Here is a 25,078-nt window from a genome sequence, read left to right on the forward strand (position 1 = left end):
GGATGGCCTATCAAGAAAATATACATATAATTATTCGGCGGAGAGTACTAGAAGCTTCTTTTCTGTGCTGTCTGCTTATACATATATTCGCAAAAAATCGTCTCCTTTTCAACCGTAGCACGTATACGCCCCCCGCATCGTATAATAATTTAATGAAAAGCCGCTAACTTAATCCTAGTTAGAAGTTACATTATAATCACTATAACCACCGGTGCAGGAATTAGGGCTGTCACTGCAAAAACTAATAGCGGATTAAGTTTTAGAGGAGCCACGATTAAAGGGATTAAAACCGTAAGCTGGAAATTTACATTGTACCACTGGTTCCTGGGCCTGTCTGATGCGATATTTCTTGAATTATTTCTGGCCAATCGACTCACGACGAATTAATCGATCTTTCGAGTTTCTTCGCAAAGAATAGTCATATTTGAATCGACTATAAAGGTGAACAGACGATGACTAAGATTTGAAAGAATGATATTAACTCGAATTTTTCTATGTCTTATGTATAAATAAAATTATTTTTATATGTTCTATATTGCATTAATTTCTGCACACCATTGTTCTAACAATGGTAGTATTGACATTTATTCTGATTACTGCCAAATTGAGTGCCGGTCACCGGTGACCCCTATCGAATTAATATTTTCCTATTTAAAAAAATTATTTTAATTAGAAGTTCCAAAATTAACACGACCGATTAATATTTCCCTCGTGTATCCGTACATATTTATCTCGAATTTATTTAAACAAAGGTACGCAAACTTATAAAACGATACGAAATAATAATTCGAAACGAAAGAACGGTAACGAAAGTCACGGCGAAAATCTTCGATCGCCGAATGAAACCCGTTAATAATCGTACGGGTCGGTGTGTTAATTAAGAGATTATTATTATGCATTCACGCGAGAGACGCAAATTACAATCACGACCCTGAAGCATAATGCGCAGTGATTCGGTTCGTTGCGTCCTGCTTCCCGGTTATAATGTTTACGTTTATACGATCAGAGACAATCGAATATGTTCCTATATAATGTCGAATACTAATGACAAATATTAATTGCAAATCTCATAACGAAAAGTTCCTGTTCGATATCACCATGATTGTTTCAGAGAGTAAATCTATTCTCTGGAGCAAATAAGAAATATTTTATGAACATATAGACTTTACATAAAATTAAAATTCATATTTCTGAGTTAATAGACTAAATTAAGCACGGGAATAATTGGTACAAACATACTGTTATTTACAATAGATTGTGCCCAGAGTGATTCCAGGAATTAAAAAATAAATTGAATATATTGAAAAATTTGTATGATATAATGCACTTCTTTTTTTAAGTATTTTGTTGTATGAATTAATTTTTCTCACCACTCCTCGCGTGAAAGTATTAAGATACGACCATTAAAAAATGTAATCTCTTATGAAATATTTCGTTCGAAGAGTAGTGCAACGCTCAGAGATCGTTGCTCCTTCAATGCATGGATAAAAAATTGAAAGTAACGGTTAATAGGAGCGCTATAATTGAAAACCGAAATTGAAACCACGACTACGTTGTTAGAATTCTGGAACAGCGGTCGTATCTTTGGTAAATTTGAATAATAATGAGTTACGGGTTTGAAACTTCGAAACAAGTTGTCGTAAAAATTAAATAGCGTTATTTCTTTGAAGATATTCTTTTTCAAATTACTGCTGCTAGAACGAGCCAAAATACCTTGCATTAACTGAATTTTTGTTTGCATTAAATGCGATCTGGTATCGTTTTATAATTCGTACTAAATTGAATATCGTATTATTTGTACCCGTAGGTGTACGTGAATTTTAATATAAAAGTAGAAACCTGTTAAATTTATTCTCTGATGTTTAATGTGCTCATAAGCGTGGGTCAGAGATGACCCCGATCTGTCATTTGAGCATCCGTCATTGTTAAATGTGTTCTTCGTAACAAGAATTTTCTCGAAATATTTCTTGGTTGTAATATGTTCCTTCCCCGCGATCAAGAATAAAAAATATTGAATGTTTTAATTTTGTATTTCATTTCATGGAATTGATAATAAACACTCTGATATATGAACATTGTAATTTGGTAATATAAATAACAAATCGGGGTTAATAATTACATTAAAATCCATGCAAGCCTGAATAGTTAACACGTAGCATATATTTATCTAGTATATTTTTGTTGTATTTATAAGTTATTACTTTTTTCTTCCTTTAAAAGTGTATATAATATATAATTTTCTTTCTTTGTAAAATTTCCCAAAAATTACAAAAAAAACGAAACATCTGCTTTTTCATTTTTAGACTAAAATTAGTTCTTTTCATGCACTTTGAATTGGTATTTCATCTGCTTCTGAATGCTCTACTCTTGAGATAACTTGTTTTTAAAATCGATGAACCAATAACGAATAATAACAAAGTTATCGCCACGAGTTATCTAAAAAACGAATTTTATTTGTTTGTAATTGTTTTATCTGTTTGTTATTTATGTTTAAATGTATTTAAAAATATATACAAGTTTGCTTCGTTTTTATTACGCGTACAGAGAAATATTAGTTTTAATTAGTTATATCACGTTAAAAATTACATTTGCAATATATAAATGCAACTAACGTATCAATGATATGTAAATAAGACTATTTTACCTGAAAATGGATTTTTGATTTTTTCTCTCTATATGGTAGGAAAATAAGAAGATATCCTACATATTTTCTTTGTCGAACGAAACGTATTGTTATAAGAGGAGCCAAAATAGGGAACAATGACCAATCGAACGAAAGATAACAAAGAATAGAGTGCACGGGAGCCGTTACCGTCGAGATCCGTGAAATTCGACGAATTTCGAGCGACGACAAGCACGTGGAACCAGTTAGCTCGTGGAGATATGATTATTTCGTGGACGAGTGACGAGCAGAAGTAGCCCAAAAGCCGACAGCGCAAACAGATGGGCCTCCATTAACGCAATTACGAACGGTTCCGATGCACCTACGGATCGTCCACGTTATGACGGGCATTGGAATCCATTAATACAGCTTCGGTTGCGCCCAGGTTCATTATCGTGCATTAATTAGCGACACCCTATATCACCTATGTTCGCAATGCTATCGGCCAGGCTTGCTATTTCGTGGCTAACCGCGTGTTCGTGATGCGTTCTGTACGTGATGGTGGTGGTGCTTGCTGATCCGATAGGACGACATCGAATTGCTTTCGCCGGAAACGCGCGATTTCTGCCCGCTCTCTGTTCCTTCAGCAACGAAATTATGCTCTCGCGTGTACGTTTGGATCAAACTCGATCAGCGATTCGCAATTTTCGTCGCAGCGAGCTCGGCGACAGGGAACTCGGTTGATACGGTACGCGGAAATAAACAGCTTTTTCGCTGCATCCATCAAGGGGCCATTCTACCTTGTAAACAACAAAAGATGTTTCCTTGTGATTTTTTTTTGCGGGCTATTAAAAAGCGATTAATTCCGGGTTTTGTGGATATATTTCTTATATAGAGTGTTCGGCCACCCTTGGTAAAATTTTAATGGGAGATACTACAGGCCAGAATAAGACGAAAATCAAGAAGAAAAAGAATTTTTTTTACAAATACGGTTAGGATTTCGAGGGTATGTGTATTCACCAAAAATGATTGTAAGTGACCCCCACAATCAAAAATTAATTTTTCCAGAACGATATGAAATTGTTTAATTTTATCGACTTTGTCCACCTATTCGAATTTTTTTCTCGAAAGTGTATAAGATTTTGGGGGTGTGTCTATTCATCACAAATTATTGTAATTGACCCCCACAACCGAAAATAATTTTTCTAGAATGATTTGAAATTTTTTAATTTTGTCGAAGAATTTTAGAGAATTTTGTCGATTTTTCTTAAAAATTCGTTTTTCATTTTTAATTCATTTGGTTGACGCTGTACGGAAATGTTGTTTAATACTTGTTTGTAAGTATCTATGAGCTCTACTTCCATACTAAATTTCAATGCAATCCATTCACTATTATCGGAGTTATGGCCGTTTGAAAATTGGGCCATTTTTCTGGGGTTTTTCTAACTTTACGGGGTCAAGGAACAACTTTCCGAATATTTTTAGAATTTCTACACTAAAGTACGCGTCGTTTGCATTTTGAAACATGAAAATCCTCCAATCCGTTCATGAGTTATGACGTTTTAAACATATGTATTCATGAACTTTCAGGGGAATCATTCCTGTCTTTGGTCAGACATTGTATTTTCGGTGAGGAATTTTTTTCTCGGAAATGGTTAGGATTTTGATGGTATGTCTATTTACCAAAAATGACTGTAATTGACCCTTGCAACCAAAAATAATTTTTTAAAAACAATTTGTAATTTTTTTTTCGCCGAAAAATTTGTTCACCTACATGAATTTTTTTCTCGAAATTGGTTAGGATTTCGATGATATGTCTATTGACCAAAAATGATTGTAATTGACCCTCGCAACCGAAAATAATTTTTCCAGAATGATTTGAAATTTTTTAATTTAATGTTTTAATAACTTTTTAACGAAGCCTCCATCGAGAAATTGATATTCTTGATTTTCCTATTATTTTGGCCCCTAGAATCTCCCATTAAAATTTTTCCCAAAGGTGGCCGAAGACCCTGCACATTTCTAAAGTTCTCGCGCGAAGTTAATTCAGTATGGGATAGAGACGAAGCAACTTGAAGTTTATTTGACAATAAGTAATAGGCGTCGGAACAGTGTCCGATTTCGCGTGGAATGGCTGTGTAGCCCGTGCAAAGGAACGCGTAAGAAGTATACAAGCCGTGATAAAGTGGGTAGCGTTCGGGACGTTTGAGACGGTACTGTTTAAAAAGTGCCAGGCATGCGGAAGGCTGCGTTACCTGCCCAGGATGGCGAAGAGACGACGGGGAAAGACTGTTTCAGCGAGACATTCCCGTGATGCGGTATTCCTTTGAGGCGAGGCCACGCGTTGACGTTCGCCGACTTGGTGTCCCTTTTGCGGCGAATCGTGCGTCGCGTGCTACGAGAATCACAATCGCCGGCTACCTTTTGTACGTGTCGCGTGCACCAGTTGCGTCTGCTCGACCTCTTACATCGCGCATTTACTCTCTCGCGAGCTTGGCATGGCGATAAAAAGGTCAGGCGATGTATTAGGGGAGACCGGGGTCAATCGCGACACTTTCACTATTCGTACAGTACCGGGAAAATGTATTCGGACGTGTTGTTCTTACACTCTTATCAACTTTTTCGTAAAATCGTTTACTGTTAGTTCGACGTTAAGGTGGCAGTCTCATGTGTACGTTGCAAGATTTAACCATCTTTATTATTTTTTTTTAACTAAATGTTACACCTAATGCTATAAATTATTTTCGCAATTTACTTAACACGTTGACTGCCGTGGGGATCACCGGTGGCCGGCACTCGACTTGGCTACAGTGTCGTGGGGGTCACCGGTGACCGGCGACACGACCAACAGTAAAAATACGCGGCGCCATGGGGCAAACCACGTAAAATGCGCGCGGCAGTCAACATGTTAACTATCTTTTCGAAATACAAAATAAATTTTTCAATAACTTTTATTGGCTTTTCACGTTTTTATTACGCCCACAGTAAACATGTATTTAAACACTGGCGTAGGTGATTGTAGCTCTCAAGGTTGATTAAATCGAAATGATTGTTATTCGGTAGGTTTCCTGTTACGGTAGTCAACGTGTTAAATAAAACACCGACACCTCGAAGATTCGAGACCGTTCCAGAACGAGGCATAATTAAAAAGCTGTCGGTAGTCTTTGCTGAAGTCAGCGCGCGCCGACAGATGATCCAAAGGCGCGGCGACATTAAAAGTATTCTCAGAATCTTACGATAGAAAACTTGTTATTACGTTGTATCAACTTGCCAAGAGCTCGACGAAGTCCCGACGTCGGACAGTCGGGATCGTTCCCTCGTCAGTAACGGCCCGGACTGTCTGTGTTCCCCGTTGAAATCGGGGTAAAAAGTGTGGTTCGAGCGCGAGAATTACTGTACCGTGCCCGTTTGGCGGAACGACTCTGTCCAACAAACGAGAGATCCAAAGCAGCTGGTCCACATCGCTCGATAGAAGAAATATTTCGGCCGGAATGGCGGCGCCAAAGTTATCCGCAATATACCGAGTGTGCTCCAGGTAGCGTGTCGGAGCCAGAGGGTATTCGTCGGCGGATGCGAGGGTCCCTCGGGAGTCTGAGCCCGCGTCAGAGCTGGCCGGGTTAGGTTCCCGCGGGAATCAGCTCGACTTCCCTTGTAGCAGCCACCCAGCAGCCAGCTCTACCGCAGCAGAGCAGCCCTTCCCAATGGCTGCTCGCTCGGCTGTCTGGCTGCCTGTCACGAGTCCAAGACGTACGGCGGCTGCAACCGGGGAGCAGAGATAGCAGTCGCTCCGGATAACCCGCAGGGCGCTCCTTTATTCACGGCATATCGATTAATGACTCGAAGCCCTGGTGGCTTCCTAACCGCTCCTCTTCAGCCTCCGGGATCGACGTCTCGGGGTATCCTGCGACCTGCCGATCCCCCAGAGATATCGTTAGCGAGATTATCGTAACCGGTAATCGACAGTCATCGTTTCTCTTCCTTCGAGGCATCGTAACCGGCTGACCCTTCCCGGAGCTACGCTGGGACCAAAGGCACTCTCTTCGAGTTCCAAGTCGATACCACTGCTCCTTTTGCCGGAAGAATTACAGTTGCGGACGAAATTAAGTGAACAGGAAGGGGAAATAGGTCTGAATTAAATCTAATTAAAGTAGGACAATAGAGTTCCGATTATCCGGCACCCGGTTATCCGGATTGTCCGAATAACCGGCATATTTGCTCCGACTATTCTTCGGTAAATGTTACGGATTATATTTCACACAAGCAAAGAAGTCACAACTGCAAGCATCCAGCAGTGACGTCGATAGTAAACAGTAAAGAGTTTCAAATCATTCTGAAAAAATTATTTGTGGTTGTGCGAGGCAATTACAATCATTTTTGAAGAACAGACATATACCCGAAATCCTACGTATTTTCGAGAAAAAAATTCAGTAAGTGTGGAAATTTCTCGGTGAAATTAAAAAATTTCAAACCGTTGTAAAAAATTATTTTTAGCTACGGAGGTCAATGACAAACATTTTTGGTGAATACGCATACCCCCGAAATCCTACGTACTTTCGAGAAAAAACATTCCAATAGGGAGACTTTGTCGGCGAAATTAAAATATTTCAAGTCATTTTGGAAAAAATTATTTTCGGTTGCGGGGGTCAATTACAATCATTTTTGGTGCATACACATATCCCCGAAATTCTACGCACTTTCGAGAAAAAAATTCCTCTCTGAAAATATAATGTGTGGCCAGAAATGGTCCTCCGAAATTGAAACATCATAATTTCTGAACAGATTGAAGAATTTTAATGTTTGAAAATGCAAACAACGTGTACTTTGGTGAATAATATTTAGAAATTCCAAGAATGTTCGAAAAATTATTCCTTAACTCCGTAAAGTGAAAAAAACCCTATAAAAATGGTCCTATTTTCAATCGACCATAATTTCTATAAAAATGAATATATTTCATTGAAATTTATTCATGAAGTAGAGCTTATGGATACCTACAAAAAAGTATTAAAGAACATTTCCGTAGAGCGTCAAACAAATTTATTAAAAATGAAAAGCAAATTTAAAAAAGAAATCGACAGGTTAGTTTCAGGAATTTTTCAGTGAAATTAAAAAATTTCAAATTATTTTGAAAAAATGATTTTTGGTTGTGGGGGTCAATTACGATCATTTTTGGCGACTAGACATACCCCCGTAATTCTACGTACTTTCGAGAAAAAAAATTCTTTACCAAAAATATAATGTGTGGTCAGATAATAAAATTCTTATCTAAACAAAATTTTCTAATAACGATTAAAAAACAAACAATTACGTATCTCTTACTTATTAAATTAAAATTCAACTTATGGGATCAAATATTCTACGACGGATACATAAAAATTTAATTGTTGGTTTTCTGGTTTATTATCGAATGAAGTGTCCATCTTTGATGATGTTTCAAAATGGTGGAGAAATCTGCAGTGCGTAGCATAACTATAGTACCACTGACATTTGTAAGATTTTTATAGTTTAAAAGAAAAATTCAAAGAACTGTATAATTTATAATTATTAATTATAATGTAATTTAAAAGGATACAGTTCGATGAAGCTTGAGAATTATCTTACAATTCAGTCTTCAGACTGTAGTTTAAGATTTACATTTTAAGTGCAGGGTGGAAGTATTCCGTGTGGTTCCCTGCATGTTGCGTCTTAAAACACTTTTATAGGGGATTCGCAACGGTTTATCGTGGAGGAAGGTTTAGTCTCAATATGCAGTTATCATTTTCGTGCATATAAATTGGCTCATGATAATACAGTTCTCTGATGTTAACAAAAATATAGCTTATCGTTCCTTTTGTCGTTCTGCTACAGCGAACAATATTTTTCGAAAAGTCTTTCTTAACAGATTCATACTCTGGATAGATATTCAAAGTCTGTCTAACGTTCATATTCTGTCGACACAATAGATTAAATTGACATATTTCTATAGTTTAATAAGAAAAGGAACATTGCCTATCTTATTAAAGTTTTATGATTTTATCAAGAACATTTTGTATACAAAGTTCTTATGTTTTGAAAACTGAAACCAATATCGTAACTGTTTTCGGTCCTTGTTTCAAAATTTCATGGGCAAACGACATGCATGATTGCCCGAATAAATAAACAACGAACAAAGGTATTTGCACTTAAAAATTGAGGCATCCTCAAATTTCGAACCGTGTTAGAGCGAAACCGTGTTGTAAAGGGGATACACGATACATCGACGTCCTGAACCCTCACGTTGTTCGAGGACCAACTGGGGTAATAGACCCAATTACCCTAACCGCCCCTATTATCGGGCAGTGAATTAATTTTTTAAAAGTTTAGAAAGAAACATCAAATAATTTTCATTTTAAACAAAAACAAATGACGCGTTGAACTGGTCTCGTTGAATAGGGTACGGTAAATGCGACAAGGATTGAATTTTATATTTTGAATAAATATTTGATACTCTTTTCAACAATAATATAAAAATATAAAAATGATTGATAATCGATTCTGCGATCCTAAAAATTTCACAATAAATCATGACACAACACTAAAAATTTGAAAATTTAATTTTTCATTTCGAATAAATATTTGATTTTCTTTTTAACGATAACATAAAGATATACGAATGATTGGTAATCGATTCTGCGATCCTAAACATTGCACAATAAATCATGACACAACCCTAAAAATTTGAAAATTTAATTTTTCATTTCGAATAAATATTTGATTTTCTTTTTAACAATAACATAAAGATATACAAATGATTGGTAATTGATTCTGCGGTCCTAAAAATTGCACAATAAATCATGACGCACCCCTAAAAATTCGAAAATCAGTTTGTCGCCGCTATATGTAGAACTGACTATATCGAAACATTTACTGTAGGCAAAAATGAGCCTGGCCTTAATTTCTTAATTTTCGAGGTCGATGGAAATTTAGAAAACAATAAAAATTCATTAAATTTATTTTCGTTTCGTTACTAAATTCTTCGATACGGATCGCCGTGCATCGTTACCGACTGTAGGTACCTCTTTTTACGGACCCCTTCGTCACGCGCTGTTACGAATGTATCTGAAACCGTTATCGAAAAGTACAACGCTACGGGGTTAAGCCGCAATATGCAGTTATCCCCTGACGAGGGTGCACGCGGGTCATAATAATACGTCCGTTTAACGTCGGCCAGGCCGCGGCGGGTGGGCCGAGATTGCAACCTGTATTTTCGAGAGCTTACATCGCCATCTTCGTTCTGGTAGCTGAATGGTCCTGGAACTGCGCTACGTCTAGGCCCAGACAGTATTACGTGCCTTCTTACGTTCATATCGTACATAAACACAGGTGCACGCGACGCATAAAGCTACACGTGGACCGGGGGGGCTCCGCCGAGATGATAGCCAATCCCCTTACCTTTACGATTATTGTCCGACCAGGCTATTCTGCCTTGCCGCCGAATTGTTTACAGTATTTACGATAGATCGAGTCCCGACGACGAAGCAACCAGATGCATACCAAGCAGCCGCAAAGGTTACTCGATATTCCGCGTACCGTCGATGCTCTTATGGATGTTAACCCTATGGAGCGAGAGAAATTGGGGAGTTTGAGAGAACTTCGTCCTGAACTCTGGGATCTTAATTTTGGAAACTATAGCGCGGGCGTTGGATCGAAAGGCTCTTGGCAGATCGAGAGTCTGATACTTGGCGGAAGAAATTTAGGATAAGACTGTTGGGATGTGGATCGGTGACTCTCCTTCGAGGATCAGAGATTTTACAGTGTTCCTATAAGTGTCATTAGTCGGTGAATTGATTGCTATTTGTTATTTTATGTAGAATTCATTCTTTAGAGTGGATCCCACGGGGACACCTTGTCTATTCTGAACGCCTATAAGCGTTTAAAAATTTTCAAATCGTTCTAAAAAAATTATTTTTGGTTGCAGGGGTCAATTACAAGCATTTTTCGTGAATAGACATACTCCCGAAATCCTACGCTGTTTCGAAAAAAAAATTCATTCCCGAAAATTTCATTTCTGACCATACCATTGACATGTTTCACTGAAATTTTATGCGTATCTTTAAAACATCATAACTTTTGAACGGATTGGAGGATTTTAATGTTTCGAAAGGCAAACGACGCGTATTTTAGTGGAGAATATGTAGGAATTCAAAGAATATTCGGAAAGTTGAACCTTGACCCCGTAACGTTAGAAAAACCCCCTAAAAATGACCCAATTTTCAAACGGCCATAACTTCTACAATAGTCAATGGATCTCATTGAAATTTAGTCTGGCAGTAGAGCTCATGGATGCCTATAAAAAAGTATTAGATAACATTTCCGTACGGCGTCAAACATATGTATTACAAATCAAAAATGAATTTTTAAGAAAAATCGACATGGTGTAGGTGCCTTCTGGCGAAAAGAAAATTATTCAAATCGTTTTGAAAAAATTATTGCCAGTTTCGAGGGTCAATTAAAATCATTTTTGGTGAACAGATATATCCCCGAAATCCTACGCTGTTTTAAGAAAAATTTCGAGTAGGTGAAGAAATTTTTCGGCAAAAAATTTTTTCAATTAGTTCTGGGAAAATTATTTTTGGTTGCTGGGGTCAATTACAATCATTTTTGGTGAATACACATACCCCCGAAATCCTACGCACATTCGAGAAAAAAATTCGTGTAGGTGGACAAGTTTATCGATAAAATTATAAAATTTCATATCATTCTGAAAAAATTATTTTCGGTTCCGAGGTCCAATTACAATCATTTTTGATGGATAAATATACCCTCGAAATCCTAACCATTTTCGAGAAAAAAATTTCTTAGAGAAAATATAATTTCAGGCCAGAAATATCACACCAATATTTCGTGCGAATCTTTAAAACGTGATAACTTCTGAACGGATGATGAATTTTAATGTTTCATATGGCCAATAACGTGTATTTTAGTGAAGAATATGTAGAAATTCTAACAATATTAAAAAAGTTGTTCCGTGACCCCATAAAGTGAGAAAAACCACATAAAAATGGTCCAATTTTCAAAGGGCCATAACTCCGATAATAGTGAATGGATTGCATTGAAATTTAGTATGGAAGTAGAGCTTATAGATACTCACAAAAAAATATTAAACAACTTTTCCGTACAGTGTTAACCAAATGAATTAAAAAAGAATAACGAGTTTTTAAGAAAAATCGAGAGCTAAAATTTTTCGACAAATTAAAAAATTTCAAATCGTTCTGGAAAAATTGTTTTTGGTTGTGGGGGTCAATTACAATCATTTTTTATGAATACACATACTCCCGAAATCCTACGCACTTTCGAAAAAAAAATTCTTTACCGAAAATATACTGTGTGGCCGGAAACGTATCTGCAGCTTTTTAACGAAGCCTCAATTAACAAATTAGCATCCTTGATTTTCGTCTTATTTTGGCCTCTAGAATCTCCCATTAAAATTTTTCCCAGTGTTAGCCGAACACAAAAAGAAATTAACAGAAATATGTTTGCTCGTTAGAAGATGTATATTTTCATTTGTTTAATTCGTTTCTCTAAAACGCATGTTTGCATAAACACAGTGCAGTAATAAGAGATAATGTCCTAAACTAAAGAAAAACCATGTTTGTGGAAACTAGTAATTAAAAGAATGCTTATCAAGGTGAATAATAATATAATTCATGTTCTGTTAGTCACTGTATGTAAAGTAAATTTCAGCGCTGTTTTAGTATTATTTATTAACGGGAAAACCCTTCAGAACTCTACAAAAATACTAAGTCAAAGTAGCAAGTACAATTTTCTAAAATAATTAACGCAGAATATTAGAACTAAAGGTAGGTTTGAACAAACGACAAATCAGTGATAAAATAAGAAGCAAAGATACACTTTCGAGGTCTAGTAATCGTAATTAAAGTGATAAACGGTCGAAAGGGGGACGAAGTTCGTTCGCAATTATCGAGACAAGGATAGGAGTGACGGAGGAGTCCTCGATGATGGACGAACCATTAACTCTTGGTATTGTCGGTTGCACGAAGTGCGTTGGCTGCTCGACAGAAGCCTTGACAGCTGACAGGGCGGAGGGTGCGAAGGTTCAATCGAAGGGCGGTTGCCAGCGGTGCCTTGGCTGATGTCTTCTAGAATATTTAAGACCGGCTCCATCCCTTGGTTCGATGTGCTCGTTGTTTCTTGTCCGCAAGCTAATGCCTCTTGTATGGAATGGTGTTCAGCCATCTCTCTCTGTCTCGAGGTTCTCCGATAAAGTCGACGGTCGCGGGACTTTTCTTCGGTAGCTTCGTCAAACTTTCGCGATTACCATGCTCTCGAGAAACACATCGTTGTCTTGTATCCAATTTGTTCTCGGGATACTTTACGGTTCTTCTTAACTTCGAACATAATTTTTGCGAGGGAGTTCGTTATTCTTACTAATAATCATTCGGGTAGAGTATACTTCTAGATAAACTTTTAGATTTCTTTCAACCCTGGAATATGCACTCTGGATTCTATTGTGACCGTGAAAATTTCCTGCATAAATAAATAGAAGGTGGTTTAAACGTTATTACATACGGTTTGAAACATTTAAGTTAAATTAAATTAAATTCAAGTGTTTACTTTGTAAATCGATATCTTCTATCTTGTATGTAAATATACAGAATGCACTTAATATGCAAAAATATAAGAAATACTTCAAATGAAATACGAATTATTATATTTAGGGGTTGAGACAACTTTCTACAAAGCTCCCATTTCATCAATTCTAGTAATAAAAATACGAATTTCCATAAAGGTTTGCGTTCAACATGGAAAAATATTTGGCGCTTATTCTTTTATTTTGGCTTGTTTTCATATTTATAGGGATGAAACCACCCCTTAAAGTTCATGAGACGAGATATAAAAGTTCTTACTATATCGTTAGCTTGAAGAATATTATAACATTGTGTTAAATGAAACTTGATATGAATTTAATTTATGGTCATAACTTATGTAGAAATGATATTCTCGTCAGTAGTCATCCTTTCGAAGGGGAAAACTATTTCTAATTATTTAAATATGCATGTACAGTGAAAACTCGATAAATGTCCTCAAGAGCTGTTCCATAAATGATACATTTTTATCCCCACCACTAGGGGGATCCCCCTTGAACCAGTGAGGCGAAGTGTAACCGGAGACGTAGCGGCTTTCTTTAAAAATCTTTATTGCCTTCGTCAACTTAGTTTAAATGTCCCTGTCAGTGTGACCACACTACTGTACAAGAAGAAAGTTTTTTATTTTTTACTTTTTTTTAATAAAAATTTTACTATCATGTGGGGAAGATTTTTCTAATTAAAATGAGACTAAACACGATATAAATCGGCCAATATTTGTTACCATAATATTGAATTAAATATTGTGTACTCGTATCTTCGCAAGGTCAGTGGATTGGTACATTTATCGAACAGTGGTAGCTAACGAAACCCCCTATTTCATAAGTGTTGCAGTTTTTGATCACTTACGAAACGGTGGAACTGTTCCGTTTGAAAATAGCTACCTCCCGTTCGATAAATGTAGCCAGCACCTCGATGCGTCGTTCTTTGATATTTCCGAACATAGAAAAGGGCAGCACAAGAAGGATAAATAAAGAGAGAAAGACTCGCAAGTACAATATTTAATTCAATATTATGCTACCAAATATTGACCGATTTATATCGTGTTTAGCCTCATTTTAATCAGAGAAATCTCCCCAACATAATAGTGAAATTTTTATTAACAAAAAGTAAAAAATAAAAAACTTTCTTCTGTGCAGTAGTGTGGTCACACTGACGCGGATATTTAAACTGGGGCGATAAATCCGAGTTTCAGTCCCTCTTTCTTCTTTAGCTACTGACTCTTTCTACGTTCGAAGCGTCGGCAAACTACAATCAAATTCGAAAGACGATTCTCCTATTCCGTAAGTGTTGCTGACCGGACCCGGAGTAGCGACATTTATCGAGTTTTCACTGTACATGAAACGATTAGGGTAAGACCAAGGATAGTTTACCCTCTAACAAGGGTGACTAACGTCAAACATGTCATTAACTCGGTACATTATTTACAACAAGTTTTACTTAACACAATGTTATAATAGTCTTCAAGCTGACAAGGCAAAGTGCCTCAGGTTTTAATGGTCAAGTTTTCGTTTCGTTTCGTAATATGAAAACAGACCCTTCTTCTGTCAATTTAGATCGGCATATGCTGGTCTCATTTTCAGTTAATAGACGATTATTTGTATCATACTTATAAATCGAGCCAAAGAATTCTGCAAACAGATTTGCAATTGAGTTATCGTTAATGGCTGAGAGATTCCGGTAGCATATAATATTTATTGATGTTACAAAAGAATGACTTACAAGGAGAGGACAAGGCCTTTGAGTGACCGATTTTGTTAAAACTTTGCACGCTTGTAGATTCAGTCATCCAGTTTAAGAATATATAACATTATAGAGGCAGGCACTCGATAATTTTTTAGATATTAATGATTAAAGTTTCATTATTATCTACAAATATAATTTTAATCTCTTAATCAATTATTACTATGGGACGTGATGGCAAGGTAAGAGACTTCTATCCAGTTGGTTTAAGTTCGATTCTCGTTTTAACTACATTATAAGTTTTTTCTCTTAATATAGATCAAGAATAGTCAAATTATCACATAAAAACATTAATTATCTTTTAAATAAAATACCTCTATTCCTAACATAAATTTTTCTGCATTTGCGAAGTAAATGGTTTTTAAATGCTTCCTTTGTTTTCAGCTACTGTGAATGGAGAATTTCACTCGATTATCAATATCAAATTTTTATATTCTTATATACGTTATACATTTTAATAAATATAAAGAAACTTTATTTAGAAGTTTTTTTTTTGTAATTCGGGTTTTACGTTGCATCGATCATTAGCGACGATTAGGACCTGTTTCCTTCTTTTCTGTCCGGTCATATGCAGTGGTAAATGTTGATGTCCTTTAGGTAGTTCAGGGTATTTTCTATGTGTTTCCTTGTCGTCAGAACTTCTGTCGATGTTATTTTATATTTCTGTCTTTGGGTGTTATATCTTCTGCATTCGAATAGGAGGTGGTTGGTTGTAATGATTTTCATGCAGACAGTGCATATTGGTGGTTCTGTTTTCTTAATTAGGTATTCATGTGTGAGTTTGCAGTGACCAGTTCTAGGCCTGGCCATGATCATCCTGTCTTTCCTTCTCATATTGTTCCTAGGCATTATTTGGAAGAAGTCTTGGGTAACGTCGTGTGTTTTTATTTTCTTAGATGTGGTCCATATTTTATTCCATGTTTGTTGTTCGATATGGCGTAATGTGACGATGAGGTCTTGCTGCGAGACTTGTCTGCCGATGTTATCTGGTGGAAGTGCTGTTGCTTCTTTGGCGGCTGTGTCGGCTGCCTCGTTTCCTTTGATGCCTTGGTGAGATGGAACCCAGGCTAGGGATATTTGTTTACCGTTATTGATCAGGTCCGTATAGGTATAATGGATGTTTAGAATGACTTCATGTTTGGTTTCACGATTTACATTTGCTATTGCCATGAGTACACTCATTGAGTCGGTGAAAATGGTGGAAGGTTGGACATTGTGGTTTCGTATGTGGTTAAGAGCTTCAAGAACTGTCCAGGCTTCTGTTGTAAAAATGGATGAGGTTATTGGAAGGTGGAATTTTTTTGTCGTGGTGTCGCAGACGATGGCAGCTCCTACTCCCTGGTCAGTCTTTGATGCACAAGTGTATATCATTTGGTGATTTGGGTATTTGTTGTATAGTTGTTCGAAGTGAAATCTGTGTTCTGTGCTGCTTATTTGGTCTTTGGGAAGCTTTGCGAGGTCGACGTTGGTTTCTGGTGTTTTTAAGATCCAGGGAGCTGATTTTCTGAATTTACATGAAATAGTTGGTGTTGATATAATCACAGTGAAACTATCGTATTTGGCAATTCTACCATACATTGGATTTGGAAGCTTGGGTTTTTTAGCTTGTAGGTGGGTATATCTGTTTATAAATATGTTGTTGTATATGGGATTATTTGGAGTGGAGGATACTTTGACTGCGTATTTTATACTTAGGTATTTCCTTCTTTGTTCTAATGATGGTTCTTTTGATTCAAACAATATGCTGTTTATTGGACTAGTCCTGTAGCTTCCAGTGACTGTTCTTAGAGCGGCGTTATGTATTGAGTCGATTGTTTTTAGGGTATTGGGTTTAGCCGAGTTATAAACTATTGACCCGTAGTCGAGTTTGGATCTGGTTAAAGCCTGGTAGGTTTCTATAATGATCTGTTGATCAGCTCCCCAGCTATAATTTGCTAAAGCTTTTATGATGTTCATTTTTTTTGTGCATGTGGTTTTTAGATAATTCATATGTGGCCCCCACGTTAGCTTATGGTCAAAGATGGATGAGTCCAAGTATTCTAATGCTGTCTACTTTTTCGATTTCAATATTTCGTATGTAGAGATTAGGGGGAAGTATGGTTGTCTTGCGTTTTCTAGAAAAGATGATGTATTTTGGGGGGAGAATTTAAGTCCTGATTTTTCGGACCATGACAGAAGGTCGTTGATGCTTTTCTGTAAGAGTTCAATGATAGTGGATAGGTTTTTCCCACTGCAGGTCATTGTTAAATCTTATTTAGAAGTTAATTAGCATTCTTGTGTGCGAATTTCAATATTAAAATTGACGTATATTCAGAAAAAGAACTTATGTAGTTATCAGGAATCGAACTTGGACCTACTAGGTGGGAGTCTCTGATTTTACCACCACGCTCCATAGTGATAATCAACGTTCCATAGATTTAAACTGTATTTGTAGATAATAATGAATCATTAATCATTAATATTTTAAAAATTACTGAGTATCTGCCTCTATAATGTTATATATTCTTAAATCGGATAACTAAATTCACAAGTGTGCAAAGTTTCAACAAAATCGGTAATCTGAAAGGTCTGGCCCTCTCCTTGTTAATATTATGTTGCATGTTCATTTCAATTTCGCAAACATATTTATGGTAGCACTCTTTGGCAAGATTTTTACATTTATCACGTAGAGCAGGAAAGTGTAAAGTAAACATTATACGAGGCGGTTTTCTTAAGCTTGCAATGGACTAATTTCTTATTATTTGAGCAAACTTTTGGAACATATGCTTCTGTGGCGCTGCTTCGCTGCCGTTAGGAACTCGTGAAAATCGTAGGAGGACTGAAAAGGAAAGGAGGGGGCACATTTCGTCCGAGCCTGCTAGCGGATTCATCAGAAAGGCCCTAGCAGGCCCTGCCTTAGACGATTGGGACATTGGGAAGTTTTCAGTTTCTTTTTTTTTTTTATCTCGTTCTTCTGATTCTTCTGCAGTACCCTGGGCTGGAGCCCTATAACCTGCACTTAAAGTGTTTGTTAGTGTCTGTAATGTTTATGTAGATGTGTTATTGTGGTTTTCCTTCGGTTAGAGCTCGAGGGAAAAGTTTCAAAAACCTCGTGTACATGCATCATGCGATGAGTGTGGTGCTGTGGATGATTAGTTGATGATTAGTCTGGGAGTTTGTATTCGTATCTTTAATGGTATATTTTCGGGGTTGTAATTTCCTAGTGTCACTACTAGGGGGTTTGGATGCTGGAAGTTAGTAACTTGAACTGCGGTGGTCAGCTTCATGATATGCTCGCGGATATACTCGATTTTTGCTTCCTCATGCAACGAAGCGATTGTGTGGTAGCGCGTTTTGTATAGTATGATCCGGAGGTATTTGTTTTGTACAATTTGGATTTTGGATATGTGTGTTGTTGCTGCGGTGCACCATACTGGTGCGCCATACGTGAGGATGGGGGACATTGGGAAGTCAGTCGAGGAATGTATACATACATATAGCAACCGAGGGGTCGGTCGAGCGCTTGTGAGAGAACGACCCCTCTGGTGGCGAGCATAGGAGGCGACGCTACACTTCTATAGCAGTGTAGATACTATCGTAAAACAAGATTGTAGCGGACTCAACATCGACATTTAACAGCATTTCATCCCATAAAATATCGTCAAAGAAATTATTCGTGTTTCAATGACTGCCACGTTTAAAGTTGTAATAGCAATAGTTGGTTCTTTAAACATTATACGATACGGTTCTCTTAAGCTTGCAATGGACTAATTTCTTATTATTCGAGCAAACTTTTGGAACATATGCTTCTATAGCAGTGTAGATACTATTGTAAAACAAGATTGTAGCGGACTCAACATCGACATTTAACAGCATTTCATCCCATAAAATATCGTTAAAGAAATTATTCGTGTTTCAGTAACTGCCACGTTTAAAGTTGTAATAGCAATAGTTGGTCCTAATGAAAATGCAATTTAATAAAGAGCACACTGGCGTTGCGAGAAGTTTTTAAATGGCGTCCATAGGACTCACGATCGTAAAGCATTGTCGCGTGTCAGATCGTGACACAAGTTACCACGCCGAGGAACCGTTCGTTGCTGTATATCATCAAAACGCGAAACGACGAACCGTGTTTTCGGAATGAAATATACCCGCAGAGCGCACTGACGTGGCTGCCGTATAGTAGAGCCATCCGTTTGTCACGTGGGGCCACAAAATTAAACTTAAAAAATTACATCCCTGTCCACGTGGCCAACAGGTCGTTTGTTATTTTGCATGCAACCGCCTACCCCCGCCACGCCTTCTCTGCTATCGTTCTATCTTCTTTTCGCCCCTCTTTTCTCTCTCTCTCTCTCTCTTTCACCCTGACGCAAGCACGCTCGACGAACTTGCCACTCCGGCCGATTGCGAGCGTTTTCGAAGGTGTCGAATGCGGATTTTTTTTTTTTTTCAACCGACTTCAGCTTTTACCTAAACGAGAACATTCGTCACCCCGCTCGACTGATTAACCCATTTACGTGTTCGCGTCGCTTCTCGTTTGCGTCGTTACTGCGAACTGACCAGTGTTTCGAGCAGGACCGCGACAAACCGCCATATTGTATGAGCGAGATAAATTAAATACTTTGATTTCTTTGTAACGCCAAAGTGTTATTTACTATGATTTCTTCTCCAAAAGATCAAGATCGAAATTTTTTTTTTCAACATACAAATAGTTTCTGTTTTGTTAACCGTAGAATATAAGCTATTATTGCAAAAATGAATTGCTTATAGACAAAAACTGTAAATGTACTAATATGTATTTCTTTTTCTTTGCCAGAATTCAAATTTTATATTATATATTAAATGAAGTCTTTTAATCGTAGGAAATACACTTTCAGCGAGGGATGACGTAACTAATTTTGTCAAAGAAAGAAATATTTTCGTATTCAATTTTTAGTATTCGTGACATGATTCATATTTTTATTATTAGAATTAATAAAATGGGAGCTTTATAGAGGGTTGCCTCAATCCCTAAATATAACCCCTCAACCCCTAAATATTTCTTATATATTTGCATATTAAATATCGACAGTACTTAAATATTCGAATATTAAATTATTCAAATAATCCCTTATTTATCTCAAGCTTTATTTCTTGCAGACAACTAAGGGAAAATTAAAGAAATAAAATTGCCTAAATGGTACCTCAGCTATATTTCAAATTCAGTAGAATTTGCAAGAAATTCAATTGTTTCCTGTTTCGAGAAAATATTACAGTATTAAGCAAACTCTTTATTTATATTTATTATTACTTCGCTTGACAAATCCTTGGTTTGTTCACCCCATTAGACAAATCTCCCATAATTTTATCACATTTTTAATTAAATATTTGTCAATTTATCCGTGAAATTATGGTTACATTTTATTCGCAGCAGTCTGTATTGTGCTTCTAAAACGTACTGCGTCCGAGTTACTCGTGTCGTTACGCTTGATACGTAAATCTTGTTTAGTAGCTGGCCGACAGTCCGCAAAAAGCTTATTATTAATCGTTTCGGTGTGTCTTTGTGCTACTCGAAATCCATATTCATATTCCGTGGAATGCGACGCGCGCACGAGAGTGGAATTACAATTTCGTTGGTTGTTTTTCTTGGCAAATACAGATTTTATTCTTCGCTGGTGATATGCAAATGAAACGGAATTAATGGTTGCTTGTCCCTCCGCAGGAGACGAGGAGTGGGACGACGGGAACGAACAGAATGTCCTGGAGGTAGCGGAGCAGGATAATGGGACAACGGGAATTAAGCGTGAGTGTTACTAAATACTTTCCCCGTTATTAAATATTTGCGTAAATCTGCCAGATAACGCGCGTTTTCGTTTCATTTTCTTTCTCTCGTTCCTTTGAGAACTTCACGACATATTTAACCGGATAAATTCAAAGTAACACTATTTATCGTTCTATTCGAATATTAGTTAATATACCGTTTTATCGAATTGTATTTGTTTAGACTTTTTAGACCATCGTAATAAAGTCATGCAGACTTGCAAAATTCTTTGTTTCGATCTTGTTTTTGGGTTTAACTGTATTACTGTTGTCGAAAGTGTTCTCGTATAAGGTAAATAAATGGAATAAAAATAACACTTATTCACAAAATTATTAAATAAAAATTAATTTTCATTTTAATGGAAGTTTCTTATTATTAAATCTCGAAGAAATTTCTTTGAATTTGTTACGAATGACTGTTATAAATGATACAATTTCTTTATATACATATTTGTATATTATGATGTACAAAGTTACACATATTTTCCCTGCATAGAATTTTGATTCCTTTCGTCTAACTTTTCCTTTCTCGAGTCTATGCATATCTAGTATAGTTGATAATGTGAATTATTTACATGCATAACGTGTGCGAGATAATAAAATAAAAATAAGACTAAAGTATTCTTTTGCCAATTTTCGACATAAATGATATTTTGTTTATACTTTAGCTTTTGTTGTCACAGGAAACCGTTCGTGGTATATCACGAGACGGAATCCGTTAACGGTTCAGCGTTGCACACGTCGTGGTTTGCACACGGCGTGGTTTGCACACGGCGTGCAATCGCCCTTTCGGTTAGGGCGATCGTCGATTGTTAAATCGAACCGTTCTTAAGACGAGCACCGTGCCGTGCGTTCATCAGATCGTCGCGAGTTCGCGTCCAGACACAACGTAACAGATCATTATGTGTTTCACCTTATATAATAAAGTCTTCTGCTCGTTATCGTTATATGTGCCTATACTTTCGACCACAGTGCATCTCCTATTGCTATCCCATTAACAATAGCTTTTAGAGTAAGAAATAAAATATGCGGGCGGTGTGATGGTTGGTTTATAATTAATCATTTAATCGGACAAATTTCTCGTTATAGAAGACGAAGAAGAAGATGAGGAGGAAGAGGAACTGCAGCGTGCGTTTAGTCGTCATTCCGAGGGTGAGCAAAATAACATAATAATCGTGTATCTTTAAATTAACAGAGTATTTTATGATTTTTTTTTTAAATTTCAGGAGTTTAAAGAAAGATAAAAAATATAAATTTTAGGTTGATTCTAGTACAGTGTTTCCCAAAGTGGGTTCCATGAAATAATTTTGGGGTTCCGCGAGACAAGTTGTGATATAACATTAAAATAAGATCAGCTGCAATATTTTCATAGAAACGCATTAAAATATTAACAAACTTGTTATTTTAACAAGAGGTCGGGAACTGAAGTCACCGTATTGCACTGGTTAAATTTTAATTAATACGTCTGCTTAGGTTTCTTATTATCTAAGCTTAACCTATTTTTAAACTGCACTATACTTATTCACTCTTTTGTCTTTTAATATTTTTAAGAAACTAACTCTTGGTTTTTACTTGCACATGCTTGCACGTTCTCGCTCTGCTTAACCCCTTAACGCTCACATTTTTCGGGTGGACCAACAATGATCAGTTTTCTTTATTGGACTTGTTTCTAAACTGTATCAAAATGCGATTTTTGTTAATTACAATGTTGTATCTAACTTATAATTTCAAGGAAAACCGATATTGTCATCCCTTAAATCGATCCATTAAACAAATATCATTTTTCAAAGCAGTCAGACTCGGACATGAGCGTTAAGGGGGTTAAGCCAACACACTGGGCGCTACCGTCGCGCCCCACTTCTCATTCGTCCTTCCACACCACACCACACTCACTGAGGCGGGCGATTCAAACCGATTACTTTACTTCAACAAAATTATTAAATTAAACTATTAAACAAATTAAACTATTAACAAATTCAGTCAAATTTTCTTGCCAAAGGCATTATCGTTTATTTGTCGTTTCAAAGTCGTTTATTCTAAGATCAGCTCATTAGATCCGAACTGTTCTAAGAAAGTGACAGGCTGCCAGAAATGCATAGGCATCTGAACGGTTCTTAAGGGGCCATTCTATCTTGTAAGCACGAAAAATATATGTTTTTTTGTGTTCTTTTTTGCGGACTATTAAAGAGCGATTAATTCCGGGTTTTCTAGATACATTTATTATATATTTAGCTATATTTACGAATTGTTGCAACACATAATATCTATTGATTGCGTTGTTTTTGTTGATCAACGGCGCCCGACTGCGTATGTGATATCTTGCGAACAAGTTTTTCGAAATCCAAAAACCAACGATATTCTTAATATAGATGAGTTATAGCATGAACTAGGATCTTTTCAAAAGAACAAAAAATGGCAAAATTGCAACTATTTTACGAAAAAATACTGAATATTTTCATATATTCGGTTGCTTTTTCGTTAATGAAAGAAAAAGTATAATATACATCGCAATTATACTAGTTCATTCTATAGGGAGATCAGTTCTATAGATACTGTATAAATTTCATGTTGATATCTTAAGTAGTTTTTTTGTTATCACATACACAGTGCCAAAAAATTTTTTAACAACTTATGTTGAATTTGACTGATGCAATGGCATGAATACATATTCTAATTAAAAGAAAAATCGTATTGTAAGGCAATCGTCAACATGAAAGGTATCAATAAATATACGTGCGATCAATGCCCGTAAGTCTAGTGTTAAAGTTTCACGTCCAGTTGTTATATTAATATTTGGTAAATATATGTTCGAGACTACATACTAAAAGAAAATGCAAAAAAAATTCAATTGTTTTAATTGCACAAAGTAGAAAGGCAACTTAAAGTTTTACGTCCAGTTATACCTGCGCGTGATACATTACAGCAGACTATAACTTCGTTAGTTTTCAGAATTTCAATTTAATATTTGGTAGATATATTTTCGAGACTATATACTAAAAGAAAATGCAAAAAAATTCGATTTTTTAAATCCCACAAAGTAGAAAGGCCCCTTAAGGGTTCCACAAGAAAAAAAGTTTGAGAAACCCTGTTCTAGTACAAGTTATAGTTATGTGCACTTAAAATTTTAAGCCAATTGGTCAAGTAGATTTTCAGACACCCTGCATAAACTTCCAACGACATTTACAATTTATCATGGAAGTTGTAAAAAATACTCCCTTAAACCGATTTCGAGGGGTGCAATTTCCCGATTCCCATTCCGAGGTAAAAACAACGAGAACATTACTGAATTACTGTCGCGTCTGATTCACTCTGTTGCATGGGACTGATTGAAAAAGTCCTATCTCCGTGCGGCGTATTCAGTTCCTCGCTCGGCCAGTTAAAAGATCAACGCTGGTTACATTCAGCCTGTTCAGAGATCTATTTTCGCGAATCTCCGGCGCTGGTTTTGAATACTCGGCACAATGAAGTATTGCAACCAGGCAACCGTCGTTATGCGCATAACAATGGGGCAAGAATCGAGGGAGGCGCGTGTAGTCGATGCATTCTGGTGCATTACTTTTATCAGTTCTCGCGGGACGTTGCCTTGCACTACCGCGACGCAACAATGCGTTCAGACGCATCGTCATTGTTCGTAGACGCTCAAGAAGCATAGTCCCACCTTAGACTCTATGAATATGGGATTCCTTCGTCCCCAAGGATACACGACGGTGTTGCGTGAATTGCGCGCCGTCCAACGAATGCGCGTTTATCCGTTTCCGGTTGGTCTTGGACCGTTCGAATATTTTATAGCTATTCGAATGCTACGAATAATCTTCGAATGTTTCGTATTCGAACGTCGTTCTGTCAATGATCGATTATCGGGACGTTATTGAACTTGCAGTGTCTCATTAATCCGTTCGTACACACCCTCGCGTTTGTAGAAATATGAACGTTAAGGAAGAGATAAGAACGTGGAATGCTTATCGTATCTTTTTATTTAAAGAGTTTTAGAATAGCTTAGAACATACGGTTTTTGTTGTGTATTTTTTTGCACAATTTTTTTTTAAACTGATGTACGAGGTCTGTTAAAAAAATAATCGAACTATTTTAAAAAAATTTTTTTTATTTAATGTACAACTTATTGCTCTTTGTCTTCTTCAAAATACTTGTTCCAGCGATGTTTCTATTTTACGGTGCATTTCTGGAAAGCTTGTTTTGGAACATCCTTCAATGCCTGTGACGAATTTTTCTTAATGTCCTCAATTGAGTCAAAACGGCGTCCTTTCAGCACTGATTTTAATTTTGGGAACAAGAAAAAGTCGCAGGGAGCAAGGTCTGGGGAATAGGGAGGTTG

General features: G+C 36.7%; 1 protein-coding gene and 1 long non-coding RNA gene across 2 annotated transcripts in view; one reads left to right on the top strand and one right to left on the bottom strand.

Annotated features, from left to right (window-relative positions):
- Window positions 1–25,078, top strand: part of LOC122400739 (zinc finger protein 423 homolog) — a 225,186-nt gene that overhangs the window by 17,654 nt on the left and 182,454 nt on the right. The window contains exons 2-3 of the mRNA XM_043402357.1: window positions 20,648–20,728; window positions 21,835–21,897. Coding sequence (XP_043258292.1) covers window positions 20,648–20,728; window positions 21,835–21,897 — 144 coding nt within the window. The remainder of the gene's footprint in view (window positions 1–20,647; window positions 20,729–21,834; window positions 21,898–25,078) is intronic.
- The window catches only part of LOC122400742, a 61,278-nt gene that overhangs the window by 1,298 nt on the left and 34,902 nt on the right, over window positions 1–25,078 (bottom strand). The window lies entirely within an intron of this gene.

Source organism: Colletes gigas, unplaced genomic scaffold (assembly GCF_013123115.1).
Source record: "Colletes gigas isolate AHSC1104 unplaced genomic scaffold, ASM1312311v1 Colletes_gigas_Sc00020, whole genome shotgun sequence".
Classification (NCBI taxonomy): domain Eukaryota; kingdom Metazoa; phylum Arthropoda; class Insecta; order Hymenoptera; family Colletidae; genus Colletes; species Colletes gigas.